Source organism: Osmia lignaria, chromosome 2 (assembly GCF_051020975.1).
Source record: "Osmia lignaria lignaria isolate PbOS001 chromosome 2, iyOsmLign1, whole genome shotgun sequence".
Classification (NCBI taxonomy): domain Eukaryota; kingdom Metazoa; phylum Arthropoda; class Insecta; order Hymenoptera; family Megachilidae; genus Osmia; species Osmia lignaria.
This window is the reverse complement of record NC_135033.1, coordinates 7,466,497-7,492,549: the sequence shown is the minus strand read 5'-3', so window position 1 is coordinate 7,492,549 and position 26,053 is coordinate 7,466,497. Positions and strand designations below refer to the sequence as shown.

The 26,053-nt window shown below is 36.4% G+C and overlaps 2 protein-coding genes and 1 long non-coding RNA gene across 4 annotated transcripts; 2 read left to right on the top strand and 1 right to left on the bottom strand.

Moving 5' to 3' along the window:
• Window positions 1–1,001: 1,001 nt before the first annotated feature.
• Window positions 1,002–9,044, top strand: Oatp58Dc (Organic anion transporting polypeptide 58Dc). Its single transcript, XM_034329881.2, has 8 exons — window positions 1,002–1,303; window positions 1,793–2,395; window positions 2,999–3,108; window positions 4,793–5,232; window positions 5,465–6,140; window positions 6,663–7,047; window positions 7,325–7,426; window positions 7,737–9,044. The coding sequence occupies exons 2-8, from the start codon at window positions 2,053–2,055 to the stop codon at window positions 7,856–7,858; spliced, it is 2,178 nt and encodes a 725-aa protein (XP_034185772.1). The 5' UTR covers window positions 1,002–1,303; window positions 1,793–2,052; the 3' UTR covers window positions 7,859–9,044.
• Window positions 9,045–9,422: 378 nt separating this feature from the next.
• On the bottom strand, window positions 9,423–15,491 carry LOC117606879 (solute carrier organic anion transporter family member 2B1). Of its 2 annotated transcripts, none has more exons than XM_034329879.2 (10): window positions 15,351–15,491; window positions 14,656–14,947; window positions 14,083–14,292; window positions 13,595–13,853; window positions 13,303–13,444; window positions 12,943–13,234; window positions 12,402–12,594; window positions 12,052–12,310; window positions 11,526–11,964; window positions 9,423–11,428 (listed from the first exon to the last, which is right to left on the bottom strand). In XM_034329879.2, exons 2-10 carry the CDS (start codon window positions 14,912–14,914, stop codon window positions 10,560–10,562), a joined length of 2,922 nt encoding a protein of 973 aa, XP_034185770.2. In that variant the 5' UTR covers window positions 14,915–14,947; window positions 15,351–15,491; the 3' UTR covers window positions 9,423–10,559. The 2 variants fall into 2 exon arrangements, with proteins under 2 accessions (XP_034185770.2, XP_034185771.2); XM_034329880.2 differs by having other exon boundaries at window positions 14,656–14,944; window positions 15,351–15,489.
• Window positions 15,492–15,801: 310 nt separating this feature from the next.
• Window positions 15,802–20,368, top strand: LOC117606881 (uncharacterized). The gene is made up of 5 exons (XR_004582087.2): window positions 15,802–15,936; window positions 16,372–16,974; window positions 17,149–17,747; window positions 18,408–18,472; window positions 19,964–20,368. It is a non-coding gene; the product is annotated as an uncharacterized LOC117606881 (long non-coding RNA).
• The last annotated feature ends 5,685 nt before the right edge of the window (window positions 20,369–26,053 follow it).

Below are 26,053 nucleotides of genomic sequence, written 5' to 3'. Positions count from 1 at the left end.
TCTTCGATCGAAAATTAAGTTTCAGCAATTAACCAGCAGCTATTAGTGGCATGGCTGTTTGGTGTGTGCCATTAGCAATGCGCGGGAATAGACGGAAGAGTTTACCAGTTGCGTTAGTGTGCGCGTGTGTGTACATCACGTCGTCTCTATTAAATCATAATGGGTTCACAATGTAAGCTTCTGCTCCCGGAGGTTGGCTAGAAACGAGCATAGACACCATACCCAAAGCCGAGACCTCGTCTATCTCTGTGAGATGTGTATCTTTCGACTGGTTCTACCACGGGAATACCCTTCTTCTTGCGAATAATCGCATGTCGGGAGCAACAAATAGATGGCACTACCGCTGCCATCCTTCATTCTTTGAAAACAATTAATGAGAATTTCATTTAATCTTATTGGTCATTCTTAAATATTAAATCACTAATTGGTCAATTTTCTATGATATTTATATATTTCACATTTTATTATTACAATGTTGCAATAGGGTAAATTGACCGGGGAAGAAAATGAAATTATTTTTAAAGATTTAATTAATGTCTCATAATTTTATAGAAAAAAAGAATAACTAAAAGAATTTTATTTATACCAGAAAAGTACCAATTTTCAAATTAGCATTGTATCATATAACAAAAATAAATAATGTTAATGCTGACTAAGCTGCAAAAATATTTTAATTAATCCATATAAAAATCACAGTTCCATATAAACGTTTCTCAGCTTTATCAGCTGATTGCAACTTTTAATCAGTAGCTCATTTAGTTAGGTATCGCTTATTGATACGTGTCTACAAATATAGATTATTGAATATGGATCTCTGAAAAGCGAGCCAGAGAAGAAGGAGAGGAAAAAGAAGAATATTCATCCGTTATTGGAGAAACAAACAGAGGGAGAGCGAGGGAGAGACAGTGAGTAGCCGTTGACGGAGGGCGATGAGATAGAGGGGGAAGAAGACACGAAGTAGCAGCAAGAGAGGTAGAAAATGTGCCCGCTTGATAACAGCAACGCGAACTGAACTACCATAGATGCATCACGGTTCTCCGTGTTGGGATCCACTGTCGTCTGATCAGTTCTTCGGGGTCGAAAAGTGGGGATCCGCAGGAGGAGCTTCCGAAGGCGGTTTGATCTGTGTCGCGTTCAGGAGGTGACTCCAGTTGCAAAAGAATATCGTTCGTTTCCGGATCCAACACGTTGTTTTTGCCAAAATAGTATCGTAAATATCCCCCCAGTCGAACGATCTTGCGTGCCTTTGAAGGAACTTTCGCTTTTAGTGACATTTTTGGGACCGTTCTTCGTTGCTACCACGGTAGGTGTTTTCAGATGTTTCTGATGTGTTTGAATTTCGTTGCATCTTTGAATTTTGTTGCAATTATGAACAATAATTTCTTGTTGTTTACTCGATTATCAACAGGACTGATATTAATAACAATATAGTATACTTCTTCAGTAACAAAGATAATTTCATTATCTAATTTCAAATTAGTAGTTAATGATCATATTCTTCTACAAATTGCATAAAAATAACTAAACTAGGATCTAAAAATATTTAATTTTCATTTTTATATTAGATTACATGAAAAGAAAGAACACTTAATAAATATTAATTAATTAATTAATTCTTAAATTTCTCGAGTCACTTGTCCCCATCATTATCACACTTCAGATCAATTTTCAAACGTCAAAATACAATCTAATAGAAAATGTCTGAAACCAAAGTGAGTTATAGGATTTAAAATAATTTTCATCATTCTGGCGTATAATTTCAATTTTCTAATTAACCCTTTCGGATTCGTAGGTGAAAGGTGATTGATACGCCGTAACCGAAAGGGCAGCATCGGATCGACGCACGATTGCCATTGACCACGTGGTACCGAAACATGGAGAACACGTGACCGTGAAAGGGATAACGCGTGAGGAACGAAGGGAAAGAAAGGAAAAGCGATGCCAAGGGCCGCGGGAACCCCATACGTAGATCGAAAACGTGCGACCATCGATTGAGGTCAGAGCCGAGGGTCTCGTAGCGTCGTCGAGAAGGCAACGGTGCCGTTAACGAAGATGAAGAATAACGCGAAGAATAACATGAGCAACCACGAGAAAAACGGGCCGGAGAGCCTGAAGTTGTTGAGGGTGCCGTCCACCCCGCCTACAACACCGACTACACCTACCACCCCGAGTTCCAGGGGACTCGAGGACGTGTTCAGGGATTTACCCATCACCGACGAAACATCATGCGGCATTTGGTGTATTCGTGGTGTGACCTTGCAGAGATTTGCGAACAAAAAGGCTTACGTGTTTCTCTATGGTGTGCTTGGATGTATATTCTCAGCCAGTTATGCGTACTTCAATGGTACCATCACCACTATCGAGAAAAGGTTCAAGATACCATCGAAGACCACAGGTAATCATTTTAGAACATTACTATTTTTTATATCGATGAAATTTATGTTCAAATTACCAATTTGAAATACTACTTTTGTTTCTTCTATTTTGATACTTAATCTTTCTGTTACTAATGGTGGTAATTATAGTTCTTCAAATAAAAGTACAGTAGACTCTCGTTATATTGTCACAGACAGCGTTATATGAATGGAAAATTTGTTAAATTTCCAAGTTTTCATTTGAAGGGCCATAGGGGACATGGAAAAGTATCATTTTCGTAGGTTATGATGGTGAAACAGTGGCGCTGGTATGTTTGAAAATCCGTATAGAGGCCAAATCGCTCACGTGGCAATATAACGAGAGTCTATTGTAAGAAAAGTACTTAAACTGAAAAATTTCTAATTGCAAATAAAATTTATATTATTTGCGTTCAGATATCGAGCTAGATAATTTCGAAGGGTTAATATCATTCTCATTTTTATTTGATGAATCCAAATGGTAAATAAATGGACCTACAGTGGTAAACAGAATCCTCGGAGTATTTACATTTAATATCACGAATCAATAGATCGAAACGGTTTAATTATCTTCATTAAAGCTTGTATTATTTTCTTTGTGGCAGGTCTTATCACAGTGGGTAACGATATCTCACAATTATTTGTATCGGTGGTCCTGTCCTATTACGCGGGAAGGGGTCACAGGCCTCGATGGATCGCGTTTGGGATTTACACTGTGAGTTTTATTAAAATACTTGGTTGAAAATATGTCGTCCATGAGATTTGTTCTACTTGGACACCTATCTACTTATCTATGTCCTCGTTACTTTTCTGTGCATCGGAGATTCGATGAATATAGAGAAAACTATCAGCTGTCGGCACACGCCCCGAAGAATGAACTAGGAGACGTCATAACTCACCGGTTGGTCGGTTCTTAATTAAATTAGGAAGCGTTGAAATCGTAGCTCTACGCTCATTCACGCCTCTTACCATCGTACTCTCGCCATCGTATGCTTAGCTAAACACTCCATTCATTCGACAGTGAAAAGACGTACGGTGGTGTGGGTGAAACAACTCGCGTCACGTATTTTCAATAATTACCTTGAAAACACACGATCCTGTTTAATTGTAAAAACGATGCATTTGACCCTTGCAGCATTTCATACCAGGATTAACATTTGACAAATTAGAAATAATTTTCTTGTTAACACTTCGGAGACCTATTACTCTTTCAATTTGAAATTAATTAATACTACTCTTTCAACCTTTCATTATATAAAAGAATAACCATAATTGAGAAGAATTAAAATTTTTATAATTCTGTATCTAAACTTTTTTGAAACATTCATAAGAAAAAAATATTGCACTAGTCTACAAATCGTTTTGAAAACGCTTCCGGCGTCTTTTATTGCTGTTTCTCGTCAAACTAATTACCCGGCATTTATCTCGTGTAAGACAGTTGAATACTCGGAGAATTATTGTCACAGCAATCACCCAGATAACGTGAGAGTAAACACGACTCGTAGACAATCGTGTATAATGATTTGGTATAAAAACTTGAAGAAATTGTATGGCATTTTCCAAGATTGATTTTGTTTGATCATACGAATGTAAATATCAGGCGATCTACCCTTATTATCAGAGCAGAACACCTCAGGGTAAATAAGGATTATTGAAAATGCTTGCAACGAATGCAATATTTAATATTTCTTTCTTTTATCTGGATTAAAATAAGTTTTAACTTATTTTAAATCATTCATAATTTGTTTTCTTTAAGATTTTTCCAAATCAATGGTATTTGGTGTTATCAGCATCAAATAATTTTACAACTATTTTATTTTCTAGGATTCTTATTTTAAATTAAGAAAAATGTTAATGAAATCTTTATTAATAGCATAAATTAAAAAATGGAGATTTTTCAGGAATTATAATAGCTGAATTTAGATCATATAGTTTTCTTCTAATTAACCTCTATTTACATAATGTCTAGACTAAAGATTACAGATATGATATCATAAATTCTATTTGCACCAAAATAAACAATATTGAAATATTTTCACTTATGTCATTCATCAATGCCAATAAGCTATTTGTCAAGATAAAAATGATTATGTATATGTTAAGTTATTTTCCATTCTTTATTTATTTATTTTTTCAAATATTTTAGAACTTAAAACTGATACAAGGTCACTTTAATTAAGCCCACTACACATTAACAAGTAACATCATAATTTGCTATTAATGATTTAATTTCCTTTTTTTAATTATGTAGACAAACTAAATTCTTGATATCGGTCAACAAACAGGTATTAAGAACTACTGCAATTATTAACGATATCTTTAAGATTCTTCTAAAGCAAACGTACTGTTATCACTAAAAGTATCAATAAAAAGATTTTCTCTTTTTTTTCACTCTTCAGGTCGTCCTCTTTTGTTGTTTGACGATGTTGCCGCATTTTTTGTACGGCCCAGGAGAGGATGCTCTTTTACTCACGAAAGAATACGGAGCGAAGCCACGGAACGTAAATTCGAGTCATATACCTGATAAATACCGGAAGTTCCTGTGTCTCGGAAAGGAGAACCGTGAAAACGAATGCGAGGATGCCGATGGGAATTTTGCACCCCAGGCGTTACTCTTCACAGCCCAACTGGTATCAGGAGTTGGTGGATCGTTGTATTACACTCTAGGAGTGTCTTATATGGATGACAATATACAGAAATCAAAAACACCGGCGTTGATCAGCTTCTCGTACTTCCTGAGGATGTTGGGTCCAGCCATTGGTTATGGTTTAGCTTCGTTTGCCCTCAAGTTTTATATTAGTCCTACTCTGACACCTACGATCACTACACAGGATCCAAGGTACAATATCGTATTTTATTTATTTAAATTTTAAATATGCACATTTTATGAAATCTAAGACCTCTGTAATTTTGCGTTAATTTTCAAATTGATAAAAAAAAATATGACTATTGAGACATTTCATTATTTATTATTGATAGCTATTAATGACTATTGATGAATATTAACTATTTTAAATTTTAGTCTTAGTCTTTACATATCAGCTTTCACTAATTAACTGAAATTCCAATAGGTGGTTAGGTGCCTGGTGGCTCGGCTGGATCATCCTAGCGTTCCTCCTATTTTTCTTCGCCAGTGTTATCGCCCTTTTCCCCAAAACTCTACCCAGAGCAGCAGCTCGTAAAGTCTTAGCTTTAGAACGAAACAAATCAGCGACCAGCATCAAAGAAGACGAAGAACCGGAATTACCAGCTTCATTTGCGGATATGATGAGAACGTTTAAACGATTGCTTACAAACACGACACTTATGTGCAATAATCTAGCAACAGTTTTCTATTTTATGGGGTACATGCCTTATTGGATATTCATGCCGAAATATATCGAAACTCAGTACAAACAATCCGCTTCCGTCTCGTCGTTAATTACCGGAACAGTCGGTCTGGTCTTCAGTGCATTTGGAATTCTTCTGTCCGGATTAATTATCTCAAAATACAAACCTAAGGCGAGGTACTTGGCTGCATGGAACGTGATGGTGGGAGCCGTGTCAGTTATGGGGATGATCTCTTACGCTTTTCTTGGATGTTCTGCCAATGATAGTCAAATCACGGTTCAACCAGACGGCGCTTTGAAGACTCTACTTCCGTGCAACCAGCAGTGCCACTGCGATTACGTTACTTATAATCCTGTCTGCTCGGAACATGGCCAAACATTTATCTCTGCCTGCCACGCTGGGTGTCGTAATGTGAAGGTTCGATATCGCATTTATTTTTAAATTGAACAAATTCAATTTAAGGGGTTCTATTAATGCTACCCTTCCAGATTGCAAAAATTTCAGTTGGAAGGTGCTATTGATGGTACGCTATAAAAATAGCAATTTTCAAATTGCGAAGTTTGAGTTGGGAGATTCTATTAATCTACATTGGAAAATGATTAATTTCCAAATTGCAAAGATTTAATTTGGAACGTTTCATTATGTCTAGATTTTCAAATTAGTAGTTTCCAAATTGCAAGAATTTGAATTGGAAGGTTTCATTATGTCTATGCTATAAAATTACTAATTTCCAAATTGAAAAGAATTAATTTGAGAAATTCTATTATTGTTAATTGTCAAATTGCAATAACTATTACCTTGCATAGAAATAGTCACCAACATGTGACAGCAACCATCAAAATTTTTAATTAAAATTTCCTTACTGCACATAATTTATAAATTATAGATTTTCTAGCTTATTATGTATTTTTATAAATTAATTGAATTTTTTATTTTCAGCTTCAGGGTAACGGCAGTAAGATGTACACAGAGTGCAGTTGCATCAAACCAAAGTTTACACATTCCTTGTCACATTTATTCGCAAACAACACGTCGATGTACGCAACGGACGTTCCGTTTGAGAGCACCGATTCCGATAGGTCATCAATATTGGGTAGTGCAGTACCAGGTGCCTGTCCTGTAGACTGTATGCACAAATTTTATGTGTTTTTGGCTGTGGTTTGTCTACTGAAATTCAGTGGCGCCACCGGAAGAGCATCGAATTTCCTGGTTTCCGTCAGATGCGTCGATGAGAAGGATAAAACGGTGGCTATGGGTTTTGGATTAACCATCATGAGCTTATTTGCTTTCATACCTTCGCCAATATTGTTTGGATTTATCTTAGGTAAGTCATTTTATTCTAATAATAATTATTGCAAATAAATGATCATGAATTAAAAACTATTGAAAATAGGTACTTATTAAAATAATTTTTGTCTAAATTATTTAAACATTTATTTTACTTGATAGTGTTAGGTACTGAAAATATCTATTTGAAATAATTTTGTTTGATTAAAAATTATTATTTTCATGTTTTTGTATATAATGATTTCTAATTAGCTATGCTTATAATTTCATTTGGTGTTTCGATTTAAATTAATAAGTGTTATTTTTACTTGCAGATAGGACCTGTCTTGTTTGGGGTAAAACGTGTTCAGGTACAGGAAACTGTTGGCTTTACAACGGGGAAACCTTAAGATATCTGCTAAACTTTACAGCAGCTAGTAAGTTTCCCAATGTTATAGATATGTTTAAAAGCAAAAAGTATTTTCGTTACTTAGAAATAAATTTTCAATAATGTGGTATTTATAAAATTACTAATTTCCAAGTTGCAAAAGTATTATTAATGCATGCTATAAAATTGCTAATTTCTAAGTTGCAAAATTTTAATTTGAGAAATTTCGTTAATGTGAACTGAAAATTCCAAATTTTCCAGATTGCAGAAATTTGTTTTGGAAGTTATTATTAATGTGCGCTAAATAGCAAAGGTGATGTAACCCCATAACGTTAATTTTATTAACTTTTTCTCTTCAGCTTTCGTAACGATTGGTACGTTATTCGACATGGGTGTTTGGTATTTCGTGAAAGACGTAAAGATCTTCGACGAGGAGATCGAGCTGAAAGACATAGCCGAGGAACCCGGGGAGACACTTTGAAAGTGAGTCCTTAACGATCGAGTCAGATCGCTTCGTTTCATGTAAAAAAGGTGGAATAAAGGTTCGAACTGCAAAGTCGTTGGTCGAAGAGCAAAAGAAACAAAACAAAAAAACCAGACGGGAAAGATGGAAAACGAGAGAGCCGACGAATAAAGACTTTACAAGTACCTTAAGCATCTTCTTAGATATTTAAAAAAAAACGAACTCGTAGTACCTCGGATAGAACTTACCATTAACTATTTCATTCGTGAGGCACAGCATTTGAGACAGAAAACGAATTTAATTTCTTTCTTTTTTTTACTCTTCTCGCCTCATGATCATTGTCAACGAGATATATTCTCATCATTTATGAGGAGCCTGAAATAATTTTTGGCACGTGTAAACTAACGAGGGAACTCTCCGCGGTATTTCCCTTTAATTTCAATAAAATTGAGATATGTTATATTACAGAAGAACATTTGTAGACACACGAAAATATGTGGAAAAGTAAATAGGGGGTAGGAGTATTTTAGGGGTGGTTCACCCTCTGGACATAGAGACTTTAAAAAAGTTTTCTAGAAGTGGTTCCTTACAGTATAAACTAAATATTAAATTATCCTGTTATATGCCCAATTTTAAAGGCGGCTTTTACCCTTTTAAATTATAAAAAAATACATGTTGCTTATTTTTTAAGTTCACTTAATATACTTCAGTTTTATTATAATCAAAGGAAGACACCTAAAAAGGTTTTGTTATATAATTTGTAATAATTGGAGATCTTTGAATTCTGTACAATGTACTATGTATATATCGGTGAACGGAAGTGTTACTACGTTGAATTTAACGGTAGGGTGCCATACATCATGTTGGTTTTAATTCGCAACCTCGAATAAGTATTAAGTTTATTCAATAAAATAAAAGGTGTTACCCAAATTTGATCACAATTATTTTAGGATTATATTAATTACGCATAACATGTTTTTAAATGATTGTAAGGGAAGGAAATAATTGATCCATTCACTTAAATAAAATATTAATGCATAAAGTTGGTAGATGGAACAGAAATAAGGCTTATAATGGTGGTAACAGCGAGAACAAAAGCAAGCAATAAATAATTGAAAATTTAAACAGGTCTATCATTTTGTAATTTTAATAACATATATCTTTCAATAAAACAACTTTATCCACACGAAAATGGATTTCAAATTATTCAACTTCTAAATATTTTTATAGTAATTAAGTAAAATGCAGCTGTTTATTTAAACAAGAGATTAAATATATCTCTGTTTGTCATAATTATAATTAAAATGACACTCATTTTAAATCATAGAAAACTTCATTTTTTGAATTACAATTTAGGATATTAGTATCTAAATTTAAGTAATTAACTTAAAGATACTAATTAAATTGTATGAATCTATATACCATGTTCATGTTTTGTCAGTAATACGTCATTAATAAAAATGAATAGTTTCATATTTCGTTAAGTCATAATTTGGTAAAATAACTGGTGAAATTTAACGAAACAAAAATACATTTAATAGAAAGGATATTACATAAAGTTCTTAAACATTAGTTAACTTTTATTTGATAAAATTATTTTGCAATATATGTGATGGCAGTGTTACTTTAATACAGTCATGAATATGTAATTAAAATACGTATAAAATACATTTTTTTTTCCACAAAATCTATGTTACGTAATAATAAGCTTTATTGCTTTAAGCATACGGATTCTGCAAAAATTTATAATCACAACTTGTAACAGATTTTCTATTCAATTTCTTGTACAGGAACACAAAGTGTCTCCAAAATGTTCAATATACAAATTATAGATTTTTGAGATCAAGACGAGTTAAGAAGCCCTTTACCGTTTTTCGATCCGGGGCTTTGTTTCTAAGTTTGAATTGGGCGCGCACAGGAAGTCACGTGTAACGACGCAATTTAAACGGTACCCGCGCATTCGCAAACATTCAATCTTTAATCGCTTATATCTCAGAAACAGAGCCTTTAATCGTAAAATGGCACAGGACTTTTCGATTCGTTTTGGAATAAAGAATCTGTAGTTATGAGACTTTTTAAGTTTTTCGAAACATGTTATATAAATCTTTTCTACTTACTGGTAAATGATCTTAACAAAATATGAAATAAATATCAGTAACATATTTCTTATGATTTACACATTACAATAACAATTTAAAATTTTTTTATGATGCACTTTTCTTACAGGATTCTAATTCTTTTCGTATTTACAGAATATATCAGAAAAATTTGGAGATATCTGGCAATTTCATACGAGTCCAAAATAATTTCATTATTTTCTGCAAGAATTAATTTAATTAATTAATAACCCCCAGGAATGTTCTAAATTACAATTTCGAATAAAAAATTCTCATAATTACAATACAAAAAACAAAGAAGTGTATTTTTAGCACAATCAAAAGATTCGATGAGAATTCTCGCACAATCTCCAATAACTTTTCTATCTACATCAAACACAAGGCTAACGTAACTGCTGATACCGTGAAACTGTTCTTAACTCTTATCTCCCATCGTTCGGAAATATCTCTAATCTAGCTATGTTCCTAATAAATTTTCCTGTACATCAAACTGTTATTATAAATGCAATATTCAACAACGAGATGTCTTCACAAAAATAAATAAGATATTTCTATAAACTTACTTCGATACAATGATTTCCCTCAAAACAGTGTAATGAACATTAAAAGTCTGTATGGAGGGTACCTACACTGCCTTTGCTGGACGTTTTTGGACTGTTGCTTTCGCGCGACTCCGACCTATTATTATCAATACTACTGAACCCTGAAGAAGACGGGTTCCTTGAAGAAGGTTTCTTCGACGCCATAGCTACCAATGGTATTCCAGAAACAATTTTACCCTCTGATCTAACACTTCCACCAGATTTAACCGACCCTTGATCTCCGCTAGCTTGCTGCTCTGCATTCAATTCATATTTATTAATTAACGATTTCACATCTTTCATGAAACGTGAATCAGACCTGGGAGCTCCCGAAGGAATGGAATCCACTATGGGTATACCAACTTCATTGAAGTCTCCCTTCGTTTGTATCTCATTTTCATGTTTCTGTTTAGAGTACTCGAAGCTGCTGGTTTCTGAAGAACCATCTGCATTATTGTATCTCATTTGTCTGGTTAACCTTGGATCATCATAGTTATCCGGGTTTGGAAATTCGCGTTTCGAAGGTGAAGAGCTATCGTACTCTTTGCTTGAGATACGTTTTCGTGATCTCGGTGGTACGTTTACCAAATCACTTTCTACGTCGGAATCGAGGTCCAGTGGTTTGTATGCTACCTTGGGACTAGGGTCTTTTCTGTCATCGTCACTGGAACTCAAATCGTCCTCGGAGTCCAGGTATCGCATTGTTGATCTAGGAGTCTGCGATATTTGATTAAGAGAGGATTTTGAATCGGTTCGACGATCGCCAGGACCAAGAGGACCGTATTTCAAAGGTGCCTTTTTAGCTTCTTGACGTTCCGAATCTTCTTGAGAAATGTTGGTTATTGGGGGTGTTGATTCTCTCCTCGGTTCCACCTGAACTGTGGTTTCGTCTAAAGAAGGTAATAAGAGAAAATTAATTTAATTTTCTTTTTAATTCTGCAAGACATGTTCACTCTCTGAGTTACTACTGGATTAAGGAAAACTTACTATCATTTTCAGTGTTAGGCTGTTCTGTTTTTTGTCTAGACGTAGCAGCAGTATTTTGAATTAATTCCTGCATCTCAGCCCCTGCAGTTGCTTCCTCCTTTTGAACGTAGAGTTTGAGATCTTCAGAAAAGATCCATAACAGCATTTTCAACAAAACACTTAGGACCAACAGAGAGCCGGTGACATAACACAGGAAATCGCCGAGTTTGGAACTGTCATGAAGACGGCACGTGGTCCTTCGAGTGCCCCAATACTGACACGTCAAATTGGCAATTACTTCGTATAGAATTTTTCCAGGAACGTTCACAATTAATGCTGACCACATCAGCCAGAAGCCCACGCTGATCGCTTTGTCTTGTGTGTGGGCTGATCTTAAGAGTATCAAAAAGTCACCCACAAATGTCGAAGCAATCAGTATGTACACTAGTAAAGTGCCAAACTAAAGGGTAAGAAAAGATATTTTAACAATATATCTATTTTGAAATATTTTATAAGATTTGTAGAAGATACAGAAAATAACACTTACCTCAAAGCTTAACCAACTAACTTGGCAACCATTCAAACCACAAGGTCCATCAATGGCTTCCATACTATTCGAACCAGGCATTGCTTGCACGCATCTACAACCATCATACACTGTTATCCCGTTTTTGTAATCAGAGGAGGTGCATCCGGCATGGCAAGGGCTATAGAATGTGTATATCCCTTTGATGTCGCACACAGGACGGAAATCAGCGTCAGCCGAACAACGGCAATCTTTGTTGCAATATCTAAGCAGTTGCAACCTGAAAATATTTAAGAAATATTATTAAAATACCTTGGGAAAATTGCACTAACTTTTTGTTAGGTTCAGTTATTATTAGCAGGTACACTTACGAGCCTTTACTATCAGTACCAACGATAGGTTTCTTCATGCAAGAAGTGGCTGATAGTGCGAATATAATTCCGGCAGATAAAAATATAATAATGATATTGTATCCTATGATACTTCTGGCGTTGGGTTTCGCTTTCGCTATTACCAAACCTGAGGTGATGATGATTAAGCCGATTAGAATAGGCTTTAACATATCTGAAAATGAATTTAATGTTAATTAATTATAGAAATGCTAGTACGTTGACCATCATGATATTGTGAATTTAAATTAAACAAATAATTAACCCTTGGATAAGGATTACTAAAATTAGTATTAATTAGAATTTAATATTGGTTTGGATATCAGGTTTGAATCTTATATTAATTTGAATATTAATATAAAAAGATTTTCATTGAATTTAAAAAGAATGGCCTTAAGATTGATAAAAATTTCTTCATACTCCTATCTAATATATCCATTTTTATTATTTCCCTCTTATCCTATTTCTACGATGATTGTCAATGTCTTAAAAAAAATCCCTCAAACAATATTTGTTATCTTACTTGACACTATTCTGGATGGCATTGGATCATCGAAACCCAGTAACGTTCCAGTTGGTTTTGGTACATGGAACCTTGATTCGGCGATAAGATTCTCATAGGCCATAAAATTCACGGTAGCCATAAGGTACAGAGTACAAGCCAGAACGTGGCATATTAATGTTTTATTAACGAACAATCTACCCACTGAAGGCCAAAAATTAGGGCTGCCTACTTTTTGACTAATTAATCTTCGAGGTGCTGAAATGTATCTATCTGAACTGCTCAATAAGGATGCTGCAGCTCGTTCGACGACCTAAAATCATTACAACTAATATATTTTGTATATTTCAGGTACGTTAAATATTGTAAGTTGGTATTTACCTGGGATGGCAGCATACGTGGGAACCATGAAAGTAGTAAGCCAGGAACTATAAGTAACAGTGTGAGGATTGGTAGTCCTAGCCACCATGCACCAATTTGTTCCCTGTAGGACTCTACTGGGGTCAAGGTCACCGCATCAATTCTGCATTGACACAAATTGTTAAGTATAAGTGTCTTCTACTTTGATCTAAGGACTTTTTTAACTTATAATTTAAGTTAATAATTTTTTAAGTCATATTTTATATCCTTTAAAATATTTAAGTATTTAATATTTTTAAGTTAGGTTTCTTACCTAAGGCAACCCCATGCCAGGATGTAGCCCAACAAAATACCAAGAATTTTCACACCGATCACGACACCGATGAAGGCAGCCACGTGTTTCGTTTTTGTATTATCGTCTAAGTAAGATAGACCTAATGCGAAATATGCAATATTAGACACTCCAGTTATAATCTGCACAGCAATGAGTACACCAAAGGTGAAATAACATGGTGAGTCCCCTTCAGCGATGATACTAGCTGTAACTTCTGAACATAATTCTCGATGATCATCTAAAAAGAGTAAATGAGACATGTCATAATGGAATTTCAAATTAAATCGAGTTAAAAAATAATATAAGTTATTATATTCCAAGTTATTCTTAATTGTAGTACAATTAATTTTCATTATTTTAACTAACATTGATTGTAAGTTATAAAACAATCAATAATAATGTGAGTACGCTTTTGATAGATGAATGTTAAGTAAATATTAAATGGAATTGATTAGGAATTGAATTACCTGAATACAGCGCCATATGTGTGACGTTCTCGGTATCTTCAATAATCCTCGTTTGATGTGTTAAGTGAGGAATTATTAAACTAAAATATGAAACGCTTTGTAGAAGAACTATAGCACCGATCCAACTAGCTCTATGGATTCTATTACCCCAATAGGCAATCAATAACCCAAGAAAAAAGGGTATCAAATCTGATATTAAGAGCACCCATTCTGCAATATTTAATAAGAATAATTAATAACAATTCAGAGGTGTAATTAATTAAACGTTCATCTTCTAATAAGTACTGCATTTATAATTGTTAAAATAAAATTTATAATAAATTTTCTTCTAAATTTTAATTTATGAATTATTTTACTTAATATTGAAATGAAAAAATTAATTTTAAATTTTATTTTAACTATTACTTTTTATCTCTCAAAAATCAATTAATTTAAAGATCCCTGACAAATAGAAGGCATCCCTTAAAATTACTTAAAATCTTCATTCAGAATATTTTTATTAAAAGGGATAGGTATTTCATATGTTATGTTAAGAATTTCTAATTTCAAAAATACAGTAGTTTGAATGCATACCCATTACATAAGGGTCAAATTGGAATCTCCTTGCGATTGTGTGCCCTACCACGTATAAGTAAGCATACGCGGCTGCTTGAATCAAACCGACCCATGATAACAATCCAACGAAGAGCCGTCGAGTTGCATATTTTGCTAATTTCGGACATCGTAATTGTGCACAACCACAATCGATCGATTGGCTTGGTATCGGATTGGCTGGTCCTGCTAAACCACCTTCCACTTCCGATCTCACCACTTCTTGAAGACGTATAGTCATTCCGTTCGAATGAATTATAATTTTACAATTCTACTGCAAAAAGATATATTTTTTATGTTTCAAAAACAAACTGGATTATTTTACCATGTAAGATCCTCAACAAATTAAAAGAAAAAATTAGAAAAATTCTAAGATACCTATAAAAAGCGTCAATGGTTTAAAATATTTGTTAAATAAAAATAAAAATTCCAATTTTAAGAGAAGCTAAATTTTAATTGTATCATCAGTGACTTCGAAATTAAAATATTCTAATTATGGTACCTATTCATTTTTCAATCTTGTAATCAAAATTCAACCTACAATAACATACATCAATAATAACTAATGTCTAAACAATAAATGTTCTAATTAAATTTACTTTTCAGGTATAACAAATATCAATTGGGTAATTAAGGACGTGTTACATGAATCTAGATTATGTGTCATCATGAATCACCTGCTGACGTTTTTAGTTCCCAGAACACATATCAATAATCACCAACCCAATATATATTAATTCAATATTTATCAATTATTAATTGAACACCAGAACACCCATTCACGTTTGTTAACAGTTTCATTGAGTCTCATTAAAATTATTTCACAAATAAGTTAATTAATTAACAGTTCGGTTTATACACACTACCGAATACATAAACTTTTGCACCGGTGTCAATATAGTCATCAAAATTAACGTAAGATCACATTATGACACAATATTTGTTCAATTAATTATGGCACCTTTTATCGTTTCAGAAAAAAAAAAAAATGAAGAAAACGACACGGCAGAGCAAATCGACTAAAGCGGAGTCACAGGTGAGGCACTTTTAGTCGACGAACTCATACTTGTTATCTGGTTACAGATACGCTGCTCAGATATCTTTCGATAAAGAATGTAATATACGCATGTGCTACGATAGGATACGTATACCTTCATATGAAAAATGAAAAGGGAAATGTATATCCGTTAGTTACATGTGTCGAACACCGAATGATTATCGCTTACTCATGAATGAGAACCATTGATGATAGAAATAAAAGAGGTAAGTCATGCTGTATTGATTATAATTTAGAATATCAGTGACGATTTGGAAATGATAAAATGCCAAAAAGTAAAATGGTTTATTGTAATGATATATGTAATGGTAAGATTGGATCATTTTACTCTGTTTCAAATATTAAAATTTTATTTATTTGGTATATAAGGGATTTAACTGCAGGGTCAACGCTCTTGGGTAATTAGGCTCCAGCCTTACCTGCGAAATTATCAAAGTCGTCAAGCCAAGTTGGAATCAAAAATTTCAAAATTACAAAACTTCTGATCTTTTAGATTCCAGAATTTCAAAATTTCCAAGAGACCTAGCCCACTCTAAAAGAAGGGTTCAGGTTACACGAATGTCTAAAATAAGAGAATCTAATCTTAAAATATTACAAACTACAACTAATTTTGTATGAAATTAAGTACAACTAATTTTCAGGTGAGAAGAGAAAATTTCACGATAGGGTCCAATTTCGAAAATGACACAGACTGGTATCTCTCAAGCTCGGTGAAGGTCTAATGCTTCGAAAAAGGAGTTAGCACGTTTAAGCACACTTAAGTCACCGCCATAAGAAAATGACGAATGCCAATTAGCATATGAAAAGCTTTCCCTGTTCGCCAGTTCGCTCGGACGAGCGTGGCTGCTATCTTCGTCGAGGGCAGCTCCTTTCTCCGGCACGCTTGGCAGGGCGATCACGTTTTTGAATATTAAGGGCAGGATTACACCGAGGGCTTAGCGCGCGAAATTTAGTCCGGCGGAGCCAGAAACGAAAAGAAATCACCCTTAAGACCCGAGCGTAACGAAGGAACAAGGAGACACAAGGAAGTCGGTGAGAGAACTAGCTATAGGGATGTTTGGCTTCTTTGGCCTTTTTCAAGGTCCTCCTCGCTAACGGCATGCATCATCTTCTTAACCAATCATACTGGCTCGTAATGATAAATGAATAAGCGTGCCAGGGTAGCGGATAGGTAATACTCTGAAGAAAAATGAGTCAGAAGATTTAGTGTAACTTTGCTGGTTTGATGGAGGTTAAAAGACAAGGTATGAAGGGACGATGGAAATTGAATGAATAATGAAAAATTTGTTAAATTATGATAGTAATAACTATTTCAAGTCGTAAAAACTACAAAATGAAAGCTTGGAATTTGAAATTTGAAAATTAATATTATAATTCATTGACAATTAAAGATTAATTAATTCTTTTTCCCATTTCAGATTGGAGTGTTTAAAAAATTATGAAGATTATAATAAGAAAGTTGTTAGGCATCAGAGGTTCTGGAGTCAAATTTGGAAAGTATTACTTTTTTGTCCTAACGATAGATATACAAGATGGTTATGATAAACAGGATACCCAGTATATTTGAAGCATCGATGGCCTGTGAAAGAGGTACAGATGAAGTACTATAACCGAAATACAGAAATGTATCTGTACACGTATGTATGTACATCTATAGATATTTCGTATAGAACGATGCAGGCTTTCCATTAGCAGAGTAAGTGACCAACGCTCGCATTTTCTTTGATGTCAGTTAATTTACTAATAACATCGTTCCACGGGTACTCTCCGTCCACCCTCTAAATATTTGTATCACCAACATATCGACTTGTTCTCGTGTAATTAAGCTACATTATTATTTGAGTGGAAGGAACCCAGGGAAAAAGACCCGTCGTGAGCAAACCCAAACTCGTCCCAAAATGAACTTTCTATCAACGGTGCCTGCTAAACTGCTTCAGATGAGTTTACACTCAACCTAATGCAAAACGGATAGCTCTATGTGTGTGTGATCAGAAATTTATTGATACAAAATTCGAAGGTATAATAACATTTTAATTGATATTTTTTAGATAGTAATTAATATAGATAGAATTTAAAATAATAGGATTATCAGATAGACCTTTTATATAATTTTATATTTGAATATCTTCCCACGCTTTTATGAATTCAAAGTACTTTTGAATTTATAAAAAAATAATCTTTCTTTTAATTGTTATGAAAGACGATGATGTTATTGAGAGAATAAAAGGCGAAGGAGTTTGTTCAATGATTTTACAACGTTTTCACGAGCATCTAACCGAGAATTTTCTGAAAGCATAATCTCAGACGATTAGTGGAAGATAAAAAAAAAAGAAAGAAGAAACGCTGTCGCGGAGGGTTGAAAATCACGAACGACCTTCTTACCGCGTGGAGAGGGAGAGGGCTAAAGGAAGGGAGGTCGGTTCGGCGATCTTAGCAGAGGATTACGTAGAATTAAGTCCTGAACGGGGGCGTGCCCCCGTAACACTTAATTTTTCCCCCGATTTTTTAATCTCTCGGTAAATATCGTCCCACTCTGTCCCCCTTACCCCAGTCAGTCGGCCGTCCACGTCTTCTCTGCTCTCTCTTACCATCGTCAAAGGAGAACCCATTTAAAAACCTCATCAATGCTTAAGCCCCCGCGCTACCATAGGAACTAATCCCTCCTATTTTAACGCAGAACTAAGGTGAGAGAAGGAACCAGCCAGGAAAGAACGAGAGGAGCAACGGTGCTCGCTTTTAAAGGTAAGACTCCGCCTTTATTAGTAGATACAACAGTTTTATTTCCACCGAAAAAGGTAAAGGAGAGAGAGAAGAAGGGGAAAAAAGGGATACCCCGCGAAACAAGTCTCCTTTCATTTCTTTCTTTCTTTCATCCTCCTTCTTACTCTTCGGTCTCGAACCAAACGGCCTCCGACTTTTCAGACACGCCTAATTGGCAGTCTCTGTTTAGCTGAACAAAAAATGGTAACGCGTGTTAATAGAATAAATAGAGAAAATAAAAAATGAATTTTTAATCGTTACCAATTATTAACCCTCGAACGTCTGGACACTCGTGATCCAAATGCATACTATACCTTGGCGAAAAAGTAGTGGGTCAGGGAGCGTACAAGTGGCGCCCGAAAAAGTGAATAGAAAGTGGACAAAAGCGAAGTCAGCCACCGTGGGGTTTTAGTCGGTAGGAATTTGACACTCCCCCGCCATTCTTCCCCAGGTAAAAATGATAGCAAAGGAGAGTGTAAAATTAAATTTCAATTGTCACTGCCAGATTGATCCACTGTCCCATTTTAATTAATTTAAAAAATATATATTGAAAGCTACTTTTAATCTTTGCTCAGTGTCCCATATTTTCCGATTGAAAATAAAGTAATTGTTTAAGTACAGCACGATACACGAATATGGGAAACGTTTCAACATTTCATCCCCTGCAATGTATTTCTCCCTGGTGTTCATCGCGTACCAACCAGACGAATAACTGTTGTTTTTTGTGTAACCGTAATATATTTATTGAAATTACAATTTTTCACAAGAGTGTCGAAGCTTTGGCCGAGCTCATGATGCACGTACCGAAACAAGCCCGACTCGCGGACTGTAATACGCTTTAAACTGTTAATAGAGAGTATCGTGAAGGGTGTTTGGCTGCGGTTGAATCTCAAGTGTTGGGCTAACATTCATGATGAAATTAATCTGTAGCGGTCGATCCTGGGGGGAGGGACATGGGGGTGTAGTCGTCGGTTAAAAAGCTTCTGGCTTTCGTCGATGGACCGTCCATCCCCTATCTCGTTGACCTCGACCCTTTCACGGGATTCATTCAAATACGGATTCGATTGTCGCCGCTCTGTTCACGTGCCCGAATGTCCGTCTGAAACTTCGACTTTGACCGTCGGTGGCCATTTCCGAGAAGAGTGCCACGTGTGCCAATATGTGATTAATTATATTCTATTACTTTGCGATATCCCGTTGAGGATCCTCCAGTTTATTAATGTAGTTTGAGTAGTTATGAGAATGACAAACATTATTTATTTTTAAATATAAAAAAGAACTATATGTTCTAGGTGGAGAAAAATTGATTTATGAGTATATGGTGTATTTTTCGATCAAAGTATAATAAAATTGTATAGTATTACAAAGAACAGATCTCGTATAAATTGTTGAATATAACAATAGCCTGTTTAAAACGATTCATTCATTAAGATTCAAAGTATAATAACCTCTGCTTCTTTCTTTTTTTTTCAGGAAAATGCGAAACAAGGCTTCCCAAAGCGCTGATGAGATAACGGTCGTCAACCTAACGAAACCCTGATGAGGGTGAAAGACGAGTGCTTAACATGACAATGGCCACTCAGGGAAATTCACACCGCTTGCCTGCCATGTATTCCTATCAGAGCCGATGCAAAGCAGGATTGCGACCAAGAATTACCAGTCTCTTACAAAATACGAACCCTGATAAATCGTTCTTTGCTTCATATTTTTTCCCGGTGAACTAAATCAATTTTTCAGCTACGTGCTCCACGAATATTTTTCCAAATAATTTTAAGTACGATATACTGAAACGAGAAAATAATTTTTGATCCACCGTGTACAATTATAATAAATACCATTCAGTATTGAAAGTTTCCTACCACAAACGAGTTATACACATTCCAGCAGAAACATTGAACTTTGAAAAATAAGTATTTGTAAACAGACGTCTAAGGGAGCAGTCAGAATAAATTAACGAGGCGGTACTCCGGAGAAAAAGCAGCGCCAAGTTTGTCTTTGCTAATTTTCTCTTAAATAAGACAAAAAAAAAAAAGAAAGATTGCCGTACAAATAAATAAAATCAAAGGGAAGTCTCCCACGAACCCCTTCGGTCTATCCTCGTATAAAAAAAAGAAACAGGGGATGTATCGTCTCCATCACCCTCTTTGATTTTTTCCAAATAAGAGTAAGAGTTTTATGAATCAACATACACAGATCAAAAGAGGAGTTTCTGATAATTGGTGGAAATCTTTTCCACTTTTCTCGACTTGCCACAAAGAAAGCAAACCCTCGTTTGAGGATTATACATATTTCACGGTGGCAGATATGAGAAAAACATGGCATATTTATTTTCTACCTTTCGAAGCAGTCACAGTTCTAAGAGGTAGCGGTTTTACTGGTGTGCGAGAGAGGGGTTTCATGCAGTCTGGTATCGACAAGGGGTTGGTTTAGGGGGGTTGGTCGTCGACACTCCTACAATTCAAGCAGACGAAGGGGGCGACCACCACCGGATGTCTTTGCTTTACGCTTTACTTTTATTTATCACCGTGAAAGACGGAATTCATGGTGGCGTCGAGCTACCGTCGCAGACTTTTCATGAAAGAGGAAAAAAGTAGAAGGATCCCCATCCACGTTCGCGCTAAACGATCCTCCGTAATTTCTTGAGTGGAACCGTTGCTTCTTTCCGTTTATCATTTGCTTCTCGGACCACCTTGCACCCTAACGAATTCGCTTAGAAATAAAACAGTTTCATACAAATTAGAAATTTGTGTATCTCAAAGTTTCTATTAATTATAATTCTAAATTTCTTTGAGTTTAAATTGGGTTCCCGAACAATTTCTGCTCCTCTTAAATCCCATCACTAATTGTACGCAGCTACTCTACTTCATATGATTGCAATAAGTCTACCTCTAAAAAATCATGGCACTCGTTCCACGGAGCACCCTATATATTGCCAGATTACAAGATTTCTATACGTAAGGTCGGACAGTGTATTGGTCGATCTTAGGAAGGGTTGAAAGCCTGCTTAATTTTGGTACGTAGATTCGAAAGAAAAGAAGGAACGGACGAAGGAAGGGGTTAACTTCTAATTGTTTTGTTAAATGACGCGCGAGTAAGAATCCCTGGGAGGACTTAAGCCCGAAAGCGAGCGCCAGCGGTGGTTTCAGTTCATTCCGTCTTCTGTCGCTCTTCCTGTTTTCTTTCTTCTCTCTGTTCCACCGATTCTTCCTCTCCTCTTCAGCCATCGTCCCTGTACCACCTGAATTCTTAGCTTTATTCTCTTCTAAGACTCTCTCTTAATTTCTTATTTCTCCCTCCACCGATCCGGCGATCCGGCGCTGCGTACTATCTTATCTTTCGCAATTTATACCCGAGAAGAAAGAGCGAGAGCAAGAGAGGCTACTGAATGCCAGGCTTAAGCAGACAATGCTTTCAAACGGCGGCTTCGAAGACCTTTCTTTCGCATTAGATACTTTAATTCTTTAAACGTGTCTTTCCGCCGAATACCCTAGGATACCCTCTGCCACTCTTACGGCCTCCTATAAAATTCTTTCGATCGATGAAGAAGATTCACTTTTTTAAAGCATCATATTGTTCTTCGTAAACTCCCTCTGGTCTCAACACAATTGTCTTGGAAAGAATCCAGATTAACCAAAGTCATGACATTTATCACGAGGAGAAACTGTGGATAATTATTTTTATGATTTCTTTTTATTAGGGTGAATATACTTGAACCCTTTCACTTTATACATTCGCTTATTAAAATACACATATAAGTTAATATATAAATATAAATACAATTATATTATTTTTTGTAATTTTATTGTCAATAAGATATTTCTCACTGCAGGAGCAGCAAGAGAAGGTTCATTTAACCCATCTCTCAATACTAAATATGATGGCTTCGCCACCAACACCGGTGGGGTCATCGGGGTTGCTGGCGTCAGGAGTGGGGGCTCCTGGTACCTTTGCACGCGGCCCGACAAGTCGGTACTGGGTGCGACCCCCAGTATCGGCCACACTGTAGACAACAGAGGGAGGTCTCAGTTTGGACCTCCCTCGAAATGGGCATCTGTATGCCAGGCGTGGAGGGCTCCGGAGAAATATACATAAGGTCCCAGAGCCCTCCTTTAGCGCCACTGTCGGTCGCCGTGGGGTTTTAGTCAGTAGGAATCTGACACTCCCCTACCGCCCTCCTCCAGGGGACGGTGGGGGGTCTTATGCAAGATTTCCCCACGTTAAAAAAAAAAAAAAAAATATGTACAGCCAAGTAAAGGCAAATAAAGGTAAGTAGCCAGAGAATTTGAGCTTCTCGTGACGCCGCAACAATGTTGCAAAACGCGCAACACCGGCCCCGCGATTTGCAACATTGTTGCGCCCGAAAGATCAAGTGCATCACAAGCTGCGAAAATTCTGTGAGGCACTTGCTCGCCGCGCGCCAACAATGTTGCAAAACGTGAGGCCAAGATTGCGCGTCCGCTGCAATGTTGCAAATCAAAGACGACACCGGCGAGATCGCAACAATGTCGCGACCACGAAACCGCGGCCTCACGTTTTGCAGCAATGTTGCGCCCGGAATATCAAGTGCATCACAAGATGCGAAAATTCTGTGAGGCAATTGCTCGCCGCGCGCCAACAATGTTGCAAAACGTGAGGCCGCGATTGCGCGTCCGCTGCAATGTTGCAAATCTAAGACGACACCGGCGAGATCGCAACAATGTCGCGACCACGAAACCGCGGCCTCACGTTTTGCAGCAATGTCGCGCCCGGAATATCAAGTGCATCACAAGATGCGAAAATTCTGTGAGGCAAATGCTCGCCGCGCGCCAACAATGTTGCAAAACGTGAGGCCGCGATTGCGCGCTCGCAACAATGTTGCTATCTTAGGAGATTACTTACCCCTTTACTTACCTTTGCTCGAATCAGTTTTTATATATAAATTAGATATACACTCCTGGTATCAGGATCACAGAATATGCAAGAATGCATCTGGTTTTTTTTTTTTTTTTTTTTTTACGTGGTGGAAATCTTCTAAAAGACACCCGTCGCACCCTCGGGGGAGGGACGATGGATAGTGTGGGATTTTTACCCACTAAAACCACCACGGTGACCTTTACCGACGTTGCAGGGAGGCTCTGGGACCTTAAATATAACGCCCGATCCTCCCACGTCTTGAGCGCTTGGACTTCTTCCCGGGGGAGGTCTATAGTTCGCCGCCCCCTTAATTGCCATCTTCTTGGCCGATATCGGAGGTCACACCCGGTATCGGCCTCTCCTCGGAGTCGCGTGCAATGACGCCCAGCGCCCCCGCTCTGGACCCCTGCGACTCCAGGAGGCCCTGTGTTTCTTCGTTCTGGCGGGGTCACCAAATGCTTGCTGGGGAAGGGCTGACTTGCTTAAACCAGATTTCTCGTTTTGCAACATTGTTGCACGAATTATTGCAGGGATATAAGAGGTGTAAGATGCACTTAATATAATATAATATAAACTAACAAAAATATGAAAACTCAGTAACTTAGACAAATCGTTACACAGTCAAGTTACATAAACCAGTCCCATAAAACAAGGCTTAGGTGGTAACTGCTTCTTTAATTATATTTTCTATTACAAATTTTACAATTTGTCGAACTGGACATTTAGTAGTTATCCCACAGAACAGCTGGATGACTATCCCTAAAAAAAGTCACCATATTTAGCCATTAACATTCCTATATAAAAGGAGTTGATGATTTGTACAGTGAGAAATTACAAAGAATTTTAATGTATGGTTGTGTTTCAACAAACACTTCCGATTCTATGATCCGATAGTGTTTCGTAGGAATACCGGGCAGTGTAAACCACCATAATTATTCGATACCTCTTGACACACCTAATTGGATAACTTGGTTGGTAAATGGTACCGGAAGAGAACAAGATGGAGAGGATAGGAAGAAGAAGTCGTACGGTAAGGGGTAGAGGAGGAAAGAGACGATACTGACCGTCGATTTCTACAGACCACCGTGGACCAACCATCGGCTCGTAATGGCCACTTTGAGGGCCCGCCATAAGCTTTCCCAAAGAGACGAACCCTTGCTCTAAGTGGTCTTACACCGACGTTTCGACGAGGTAGATACTTACTTTGCCTATCTGCAATATGACCTAACCTTTTGCCCTCGTCCTTCTATCCTCCTCCCTTTCCCGATCCTTCTCTAGCTTAAGTTTACCTTTCTCTTCTGCCCCCTTTTGATTTTCTCTCTCATCCCTCCCTTAGCCTGGACGTTTAATTGATCGAATATCAATTTCTACCTCTTCAAACGTTCGGAAATTCTCAATCAGACGCTGTCTCATAAACTTCCAAAAAAACAACCGAAACATATAAAAAGTTACATTGGGTTTAGAAACTATTAGACCGATAAATTAATTTGCGACCTTTTTACCTGTATACTTTGTTTTTAAAATTTTTCTAATTCTACCTTGGAGGAATTACAAATTTCTTTAGTTGAAAGTTGCAAAAGAGTTCTATGTTAGGTTTATCCTAGATTTTCCCAAGGTGTTAAGGTAGATTCTCTAGATCCTCCCAAGAGTAAGCTCAAATTTTAGAAAAAATAGAATTTGTTACTTGAAGAATCATTAACAAAAATTTATAGAATCCAATGATGTTTATTTTTATCAAGCAAATCATTTTTCTAAACAAATATGGCGGTCTAATAATTAAAATTACGAATCCTAATAAAAATCTCCATTTCACAATTTACATTTTTCTATTAAGAAGAACAAAGTTATGAAATCTACTTCCAAATTGAAATATCTCTTTAACATCAAATTAATATTATTTAATAGAAATCGGAAATTGGAAATGGGAGATGATGGTAGTACTCATAAGACTGCTATTCACCCACGTGTATGCACCATATACATGGTGTACGAAATACACATAGAATCTGACAATTTTAATATTGTGAGAACCAAATGATATAGGGGTAATCGACGATGGGGGGCGCGAGGGGAGTGGGCACAGGGTAGGAAGGTAGAAGAGCAGAAGTACCATCGAAACAGGGGTTTCAGAGGCTAAATGGAGGCACTGCAGAAGCAAGGGTTAACTCAATAGAGCTGTAAGTGAATTACTTATCGCGTACACCCTGTATACAGACTAGATGCGTTTAGCTATAGGTCACGGATACTCACGGACGAGCCAGAGTTTCGTCGACAAGAATAAACACGCGTAACATTTTTTCCCTAACCGATTCGTTTTACCTTTGTTTTCTTTTTAAGCCCTATCGGGCCAACGTTAATCCGATTAAAGCCAATTGCATTACAAAACGTTGCTTTGAAGTTTTTAACTTTTTTTTTGCGGGAGTATTTCTTTGACAAAAGTTAACATCGTTTCGGCACGTTAATAACAAAAATGATTTTTGAGGAGGAATATACGCTGGGCAGAAAAATTTCATTACTGATACACAAAAATTGATTCGATGACTTAAAAGAATTTTGAAAATTCCACAAAAAGTCACGAGAGATGAAGTTTCGTAGATAGAGTAGAGACACGATTTCGGTAAACGAGAAATTGAAGAAAACCAAATTCCAAGGGGTTATGCCCTTCGAGAA